A 9,938-nucleotide genomic window follows, 5' to 3' on the forward strand; every position below is an offset into this window, starting at 1 on the left:
CTTTATTGACATACAAATAAAATCACATTTCAATACAAATAAAATATCACTATAGAGAGGTGTGTGGGGAAACTGGAGTAAGGGAGGGAGGGGAGACTATGGTTAGAATGTATTGTATGATAGAAGAAGAAAAAGAAAAAACAAAAACAAAAAGCAAAGCCCCTCAAATCATGTTCTAGTAAGCAGTGCCAATTAAACTCATTGAACCACCAAGCTAGGCTTGGGTTAATTATTTAGGATGAATAGATGTTTATTTATATTTTCCCAGGAAAAGTTATCACAACAAATACATCTCTTTGGTTTAGTAGTTTCATGAGATGCATAGGTCAAAACATTACAACATACCCCATAAATGGATATATATCATAATATAAAAATATAAAAGCCTCTTTCATTATATAACAAACACACTCATTTTACACCCTGTTTAGTGATAAATCCATTGTGATTTTGAAAATAAGACATAAGTATCTCTTTGGAAGGCTTACTATATGAACCCCACACTGGTCTAATGAGGACAATTCTATAAAATGTGTTTGGAGGGAGAAAACAGAAGGGGGAAATTGTGTGACTATAATATAGTCTCAAAAGATTAAAGACAAAACAAGCTAGAAATAGAGAAATATTAAATTTTCTTAATAATATTAATTGCTACATTGGGATATACCTCCCAAAGGTCCTAGTCAAGGAAAAGAGCTCTATTATTCATTGTCATGGTACATTCCCTGATGGCTGTAATGCCCTAATGTGTTCTGAGTTTCTGCTAAAAGCAAATCTTCTGGACAAACTCAGGCTCACTTGTCTGTGACAATTGTCACAGTCCTGTCTCCATAGTTAAATGGATTTCATAAAACTAGATTGTGAGAACAAATATGGTTGACTTGAGGCTGCAAGACAGTCAGTGAGCTTCCATATTCCTTTGCATGGGCTTAGGCATTAGGCTACAGGAAAGGTGGACTGACAGAGAAGACAGTTGATAGAGCATTGCCTAAGACCCAGGCAGACAGACCTATATTTCAAAGTGCTGAAAGCATAACTTTTAAAATGCTCTTTAAAGAAGAGATAAGAGATTTGTTAGTTATCTGGAAACAAGCACTACACAGGGTACACCTGTATCAAGACTTTACATTGCGCCCCATAAATAAATACAAGAAGTATTCAGTTAAGATTTAATTTTCAAAAATAAGCCTAATATGAATAAATTCTGTAAGAATTAGCAAAATGTCTGTTAGTGCTTTGGGGGCTACTAGAGCATGCTGAGATATCCATTTAATCTATAATATTTGATTTAAGAATATATCATATTCCAAGAGTTTTTAAAAACCGCATTTAATAGTCTTCACTTTCTCTTTTCTCTCAAAAAGAAAATCAAGATTCTGAACCTTTCTCTATTTGAATTGCCAATCTTTTGGATCCCCAATTTCATACTCTTTCTAAATATGTAGAACTCCAAAATCATTTCATATTTTAGATGAAGAATATCACTTTTCTTTAATTAATGTTGTAAGTTTCTAAGCGAGGCAGTTTAAAAAATTATGCTGCACTAGAGAACATCACATTTAAATCCACCCACTTAGAATTTCAGTGCTCCTGACATCATTTTCTAAAGAGTAAACATCAAAATATTTAAGCTTTGAAATTTTCCTCAATAAATTGAATGAAGGCCTGTTGTGCTTGTATTTGCTTCTCACTGTATTCTTTCAGAATATGAGAAGAAGAAACCACTCTGACAGAAAACACAGCACAGCAAATCTCTTCAGAAATATTCAAAAGGTGGGTCACTGTATTGTACAGAAAAAAATAAGAAAAGGGTATTTATCTTTTATATGAGAGACTGATAAAGCACAAGGTAAAATGAGACACTAATTATTCAAAGTACCAATGGATATTAGAATTCCACTATTGTTTTTCACAGCAGGATGGCTATGAGATAGATGAGTAAAGTGTTCACAAGCACTGAATTGGAGATTAACATTAGATAATGACTAGTTAGAAGGTCCAGTGGAAATTATGGACAACCTAAAAGACACAAATTATAAATTATAGATCATAATTTAAATTCTATCTCAGTTATTTTCTTCAGCATCGTGAAGTTTGTAGATGTTACCTTTAAATCTGTATCTCACTGCCCAAGCTAATCATGACTTAATTTTGGGCTCCACACTCAGTGCTTCTCTAGCCTTTCTTATATTTTCCAAACCTCTCTTTATCTTTTGCCTACTTGCTAAATTTTCTTAAATGTAGTATTTAACTTTAGTCTTCAGAGATTAGTATTATTTTCACATAACACTAGAACTATTCCATAACTTATTTTTCCAATCTATCCCCTCTTTTGTTATCAATGATTTCCCCATTTTTAAGTGCACATAATTTTTTAATATTGTAAATACTTATAAATTTCCATGTGTTTTTGCTCGTAAGTATCTGTTTATACATCCATTGTCATCATAGTTTTTGTCTGAGAATAAGGATCAGAATGAATATATTTTAATTAAAATTGTTCTTTGATGATTTCATACATGTATAAAATGTATTCTGATAACTCTTACCTCACATACTCTTATCTCCTTCCCACATTTTTCAATCCTTTCTTCTCCTTACAAATCTCTTTGCCACACTGACATGCTTTTGTTTTGTTTTTATAATCTGAGTTTAACCAGAGTCTTCTGTGGAACTGTGAGTTTGGAACTACGCATTGAAGCATGGTGGATTTACCAGTGGGTATGCTGAAGACACTGACTCTCATCTTCGGAATCTCTAGAACCAATAGTTCAGCAGGAAGTAGTGTGGCTCTGTGATACCCTCTCCCATCCATGACTGATGATTTAAAATATATATAAATTTTATGTGTGTATTCAATTCAAGTTAAAGTTCTCCTAATTTTAACATTTGAAAGCTATTACCAAATTAAAATCATCACATGAGGAATTTTCATTTGTGAGAAATTGTTGATTGCAGTTGTAATAGCTTCATCAGCACATATACTAAAATTGGAAGATTAGCATGGCCTCTGCACAAGGATGACACACAAATTTGGGAAGCATTCCTTATAGAAAATATTATAGGTGATCCTTTTTCTGGGCCATCAAAAATATGATAAAAGAGAATAAATTAATTTTTGGCAAAAAGAACTTTATAAGAATTGCCCTTTATATTCATACAATAACTTACTCTTCATATTTGCAAATGCTAGCTTAAAGATGCTGTAAAACACATATTAACTTAAGACATATTCACTGCAACTACCACAACACAAATAATGGACTGAATAGAAAAAAAAATAAAAAATGTATTAACACATAGCACATGGTGTGACACTGAAAAGCAGCATTTATTTAACCTGATCTACTTACAAGTGTTTATTATGAAGTTTATGAGATTTTTTTCCTCTTAAGGTACAGGAAAAAATGAGTGATAATGGAAAAGCTCAATGCAAGTTCTGAAGATTATTTTATCCTTCTGGGTTTTTCTAAATGGCCTCATCTGGAAGTTGCTCTCTTTGTGGTGATCTTGATATTCTACTTGATGACACTGACAGGCAATCTCTTCATCATCATCCTGTCATACCTAGATTCCCACCTGCATACCCCTATGTACTTCTTCCTCTCAAACCTCTCTGCTCTGGATCTCTGCTACACCACTAGCTCTATCCCTCAGCTGCTGTTCAACCTCTGGGGTCCAGAGAAGACGATATCCTATGCTGGGTGTATGCTACAACTATATTTTGTCCTCGCACTGGGTACCACAGAGTGTGTTCTGTTGGTGGTGATGTCCTATGACCGCTATGCAGCTGTGTGCAAACCTTTACATTACTCTGTCCTCATGAATCCTCGTTTCTGCTACCTGCTGGCTGCAGCATCCTGGGTAAGTGGCTTTACCACCTCAGCACTTCATTCCTCCTTTACCTTCTGGGTACCCCTGTGTGGACATCGCCAAGTGGACCACTTCTTCTGTGAAGTCCCAGCACTGTTGCGGTTATCCTGTGTTGATATCCGTGCAAATGAGCTGACCCTCATGGTCATGAGTGCCATTTTTGTTGTGATACCACTTATTCTCATTTTGAGCTCCTATGGTGCCATCGCATGCACTGTCCTAAGAATGCAGTCAACCACTCGACTTCAGAAAGTTTTGGGGACCTGTGGAGCCCATCTTACTGTTGTGTGTCTCTTTTTCATTCCAATCATGTGCATTTACCTTCAGCCTCCAACAGAAAATTCCCAAGATCAAGCCAAGTTCATTGCCCTCTTCTACACCGTTGTCACCCCTAGCCTGAACCCTCTCATCTATACCCTAAGAAACAAGGATGTCAGAGGAGCAGCAAGGAGGCTGATGGGTGTGAGAGGGAGCAATGAGAGAAGCCTCCACTGTGTAGTCTTTGATAAGAATGCCTGATCCTTCATAAAGGACACTTTGATTTATTGAGATATCTGTTGCACAGTAGGTCATAAAACATAAAATATTTAAATCTTCAATGTGCCGTCCTTTATATTGGTTAATTCTGAAATATGTTTAAGATGATCTCTTTGATTTTTTTTAGGTGACTGTAATAAAGTTTCAGCATCTGTGAGTTGAGGAGACAAGTAGAGTGCTTGATGAAGGTTATATGAAGAAGAAATTATTACAAAAACCTTTGAAAATTTAAAATATTTCTAACATAAATTAACATGCTACTTTATGAACTAATCATATTCAGAGAGGGAAAATATGAGAAAGATGCAGGATGAAGAAATTTTTATTTATGAAATTTTGTATTAAACTTGGTTTGCCAAGAGAAGCATTCAAATAAATTAAGGTCTCTCCAAATTAACTCAAGAGGATTTAGCAAAATGTCTTAAATATAAACATCTACTTTTAAGGTGAGATGAAGATTGTGTTAGTAAATCAACATAACATTCTTTTGCTAAAGTAAGCTTAATTAGCAACATTCTTGAATTATATCTATTGTTTTTAATATATACTAATATATAACTATTACATATTTTATGGGACCAAGTGTTACAGTTCAATACCTGTATCCAATATGCATGAGTTGATACAGAGTAACTTATATTTCCATCTCTTTATCAGTATAGTATTTTGTAATTAAGAAATGTTTTATTCATTTTGCATACTAATCACAGATCCTCTCTTCCCTCCTCCCACACCTCTAGCCTTTCCCCCCTACCCACTCCCCATTCCCTCCTACTAGAAGGTAAGGCCTCTCATGGGGAGTCAGCAGAGCCTGTTACATTCAATAGAGGCAGGTCCAAGCCCCTCCCCCTGCCTCAAGGCTGTGTGAGGTGTTCCATTATAGACAGTGAGCTCCAAAAAGCCAGCTCATGCACCAGAAATATATCCTGATCTTACTTCCAGGGAGCTCTATAAGGAGACCAAGCTACACAACTGTCTCGATTATGCAGAGGGTCTAGTCCAGTCCTGTGGAGACTCCACAGGTGCTGGTCCAAATTTAATAAATTCCCACTAGTTTGGTTTGATTGTCTCTGTACATTTCCCCATCATGATCTTGATGCCACTTGCTCATAGAATCCCTCTTCTCTCTCTTTGACTGAGCTCTCTCCTGGAGCTCAGGCTGGTGTTTGGCTGTGGATCTCTGCATCTGCTTCCATCAGTTACTGGAGAAAGGCACTATGATGACAGTCAGGATATTCACCAATCTAATTACTGGGGTAAGCCAGCTCAGGCACCCTTTCCACTATTGCTAGTAGTCTAAACTGGTCTCATCCATTGTGGATTCCTGGGAACTTCCCTAGCACTCCCTATCCCCATTATCTCTCCCTCTATCATGGTTTTCATTGCTCTCCCATTCTATCCTTGTTACAGCTCAACCATCCCATTCACTTATGTTCTCACTCTCCATCTGCTATCTCCATTGCCCCCCTTATATCATGGAGATCTCATCTATTTCTCCTTCCCATGGCTATCTATGCCTCCCTCTTTGGCCTCTCCTTGTTAGCTAGCTCCTCTGGAGCAATGGGTTGTGGTCTGGTTATTTTTTGCTTTGCAGCTAGTATCCACTTATGAATGAGCACATACCATGTTTGTCCTTCTGAGTCTGGGTTACCTCACTCAGGATGATATTTTCTTGTCCCATCCATTTGCCTGTAAATTTCATGATGTCATTGGTTTTTTTTGTTTTTTTTTTTTACTGCTGAGTAGTACTCCATTTTGTATATGTACCACATTTTCTTAATCCATTCTTCTGTTGAAGGACATCTAGGCATCTAGGTTGCTTCCAGATTCTGACTATTATGAATAATGCTGCTATGAACATAGTTGAGCATGTGTCTCTGTGATATGGTTGAGCAATCTTTGGGTATATGCCCAAAAGTGGTATAGCTGGGTCTTGAGGAAGACTGATTCCCAATTTTCTGAGAAACCACCATACTGATTTCCAAAGTGGCTGTACAAGTTTGCATTCCCACCAACAGTGGAGAAGTGTTCCCCTTGCTCAAGATCCTCTCAAACATAAGCTGTCATCACTGTTTTTGCCATTCTGACAGGTGTAAGATGGTTTCTTAGAGTTGCTTTGATTTGCATTTCCCTGATGACTAAGAATGTTGAGCAATTCCTTAAATGTCTTTCAGCCATTTGAGATTTGTCTGTTGAGTGTAGAGAGCCGCGTGTAGCCGCACCCTAAAGATGGCTCTGGCTTCTACCCTCTGCCTTCCCGATGGCAAACACTCTTTATGGTAAACAGCTCCTTATTTGGCTGTGGCTGGATTCGTGTGTTGCTGGCATATGCGTGAACCTGTGGACAGTGCCCACGTGGCTGCTTGGGGTTGGCAGCCCAGCCCTACTTAGGTGCTGGGAGAGGCTTGCCCCAGCGAGAGAGACACAATGTAACTAATCAAAGGTCTGATTAAACTGTAATGAGAAGGATCCCGGTGTAGCGTCTTCCTTGCTGGTCGAGGCGGGCGCGACAGTTGAGAGTTCTCTGTTTAGCTCTGTAGCCCATTTTTTAATTGGATTGTTAGGTATTTTGATGTCTAGTTTCTTGAGTTCTTTATATATTTTGGAGATGAACACTGTCAGATATGGGGTTGATGAGGATCTTTTCCCATTCTGTAGGCTGTCATTTTGTCTTATTGACCATGTCCTTTGCCCTACAAAAGCTTCTCAATTTCAAGAGGTCCCATTTATTAATTAAGTCTGTGCTACTGGTGTTATATTTAGGAAGTGATCTCCTATGCCAATGCGTTCAAGACTACTTCCTACTTTCTTTTCTATCAGGTTCAGTATAACTGGTTTTATGTTGAGGTCTTTGATCCACTTGGACTTGAGTTTTGTGCATAGCAATATATGTGGATCTGTTTGCAATCTTCTGCATATTGACATCCAATTATGCCAGCACCATTTATTGAAAATGCTTTCATTTTTCCTTTGTACAGTTTTGGCTTGTTTATCAAAAATCAGGTATTCATAGGTATGTGGGTTAATGTCAGTCTTCACTTTGATTCCATTGGTCCACAAGTCAGTTTTTATGCCAATACCAAGCTATTTTTATTACTATAGCACTATAGTAGAGCTTGAGGTAATCCCTCCAGAAGTTACTTTATCGTACAAGATTATTTTTAGCCATCATGGGTTTTTTGTTTTGCTACATGAAGATGACTATTGTTGTTTCCAGGTCTGTGAAGAATTGTGTTGGGATTTTGATGAGGATTGCATTGAATGTGTAGATTGCTTTTGGTAAGATTGCCATTTTTACTGTGTTAATCTTACTATCCATGAGCATGGAAGATCTTTCCATTTTCTGGTATCTTCTTCAATTTCTTTCTTCAGAGACTTAAAATTCTTGTTGTACAGGTGTTTCACTTGCTTAGTTAGAGTCACCCCAAGGTATTTTATGTTACTTGTGGCTTTTGTCAAGGGTGATGTTTCTCTGATTTCTTTCTCAGTCTATTTATTATTTGTGTATAGGAGAGCTACTGATTTTTTTGAGTTAATCTTGTATCCAGCCACATTACTGAAGGTGTTCATCAGCTTTAGGAGTTCCCTGGTAGAATTTTTGGGATCACTTATAGACTATCATATTGTCTACAAATAGTGAAAGGTTGACTTCTTCCTTTCCAATTTCTACCCACTTGATCTCCTTTTGTTGTCTTATTGCTCTAGCTAGGACTTCAAGTACTATATTAAATAATTATGGGGAGAGTGGACAGCCTTGTCTTATTCCTGATTTTAGTGGAGCCACTTAGAGTTTCTCTCCATTTAATTTGATGTTGGCTGTTGGCTTGTTGTAAATTGCTTTTATTATGTTAGGTATGTTCCTTGTGACCCTGTTCTCTTTAAGACCATTATCATGAAGGGGTGTTGGATTTTGTCAAATGCTTTTTCAGCATCTAATGAGATGATCATGTGTTTTTTTTTTCTTTCAGTTTGTTTATATAGTGTATTACATTGACACATTTTTCATTATGTTGAACAATCCTTACATCTCTGGGATGAAATCTACTTGATCATGGTGGATAGTTTCTTTGATGTATTCTTGGATTCAGTTTGCCAATATATTTTTGAGTATTTTTGCATAGATGTTAATGATGGTGATTGGTCTGTAATTCTATTTCTTTGATGCATCTTTGTGTGGCTTGAGTATCAGAGTAAATGTAGCCTCTTAAAAAGAGTTTGATAGTGTTTGTTCTGTTTCTATTGTGTGTAACAATTGGAAGAGTCTTGGTATTAGCTCTTCTTTAAATTATGGTAGTATTCTGCACTGAAACCATCTGGTATTGGGCTTTTTTTGGTTGGGAAACTTTTAAAGACTTTTCCTAGGAATTTATGGGTCTATTTAAATTATTTATCTGGTCTTGATTTAATTTTGATATGTGGTACCTATCCAGAAAATTATCCATTTTTTTCAGATTTTCCAATTTTATGGAGTACAAGTTTTTGAAGTATGACCTAATGATTCTTTCTATTTCCTCATTGAATGTTGCTATGTCTCCTTTTTCATTTCTGATTTTTGTTAATTTGCATGTTCTTTCTCTGCCTTTTGGTTAGTTTGGATAAGGGCATGTCTATCTTGCTCATTTTCTCAAAGAATCAACTCTTTGTTTCATTGATTTTTTTGTATTGTTCTCTTTGTTTTTATTTTATTGATTTTAGCCCTCAATTTAATTATTTCCTGGCATCTTTTCCTCCTGAGTTAGTTTGCTTCTTTTTGTACTAGAGCTATTAGGTGTGCTGTTAAGTCACTAGTGTGAGATTTCTCCAACTTCCTTATGTGGGCATTTAATGCTATGAAGTTTTCTCTTAGCACTGCTTTCATTGTGCCCCATAAGTTTGGGTATGTAGTACAGTCATTTTCATTGAATTCTAGGAAATCTTTAAGTTCTTTCTTTATTTCTTCCTTGACCCACTGGTGATTCAGTTGAGTATTATTCACTTTCCAGGAGAATGTAAGCTTTCTGTAATTTTTGTTGTTGAAATCTAACTTTAAGCCATGGTGGTTCAATAGAATACAGGAGGTTATTCCAATTTTTTTTTTGTATTTATTGAGAATTGCTTTTGACTGAGTATGTGGTCAATTTTAGAGAAGGTTATATGGGATTCTGAGAAAAATGTATATTCTTTTTTGTTAGGGTTGAATGTTCTGTAGATATCTATTAAGTCCATTTGAGTCATAACACCTGTTAGATCCATTATTTCTCTGTTAAATTTCTGTCTGGCAAATCTGTCCATTGGTGAGAGTGGGGTGTTGAAGTTTTCCTACTATTAATGTGTGAGGTTTGATGTTTGATTTAAGCTTTAGTAATTTATTTTTTACATATGTGGGTACCCTTGTATTTGGGACATAAATGTTCAGAATTGAGACTTTATTTTGGAGGATTTTTTCTGTGATGAATATGTAATGCCCTTCCCCATTCTCTTTGGACTGATTTTTTTTTTTTTTGCCAGAGCTGATGACTGAACCCAGGGCTTTGCACTTGCTAGGCAAG

The 9,938-nt window shown here is 36.4% G+C and overlaps 1 protein-coding gene and 1 pseudogene across 1 annotated transcript; both read left to right on the plus strand.

The window, feature by feature from the left end:
- The first annotated feature begins 1,679 nt into the window (after window positions 1-1,679).
- On the plus strand, window positions 1,680-4,392 carry LOC118575922 (olfactory receptor 2J3-like). Its single transcript, XM_036176280.1, has 2 exons — window positions 1,680-2,721; window positions 3,396-4,392. The coding sequence occupies exon 2, from the start codon at window positions 3,418-3,420 to the stop codon at window positions 4,390-4,392; it is 975 nt and encodes a 324-aa protein (XP_036032173.1). The 5' UTR covers window positions 1,680-2,721; window positions 3,396-3,417.
- On the plus strand, window positions 2,961-3,055 carry LOC118576049 (annotated as a pseudogene).
- Window positions 4,393-9,938: the final 5,546 nt, after the last annotated feature.

Source organism: Onychomys torridus, unplaced genomic scaffold, assembly GCF_903995425.1.
Source record: "Onychomys torridus unplaced genomic scaffold, mOncTor1.1, whole genome shotgun sequence".
NCBI lineage: Eukaryota > Metazoa > Chordata > Mammalia > Rodentia > Cricetidae > Onychomys > Onychomys torridus.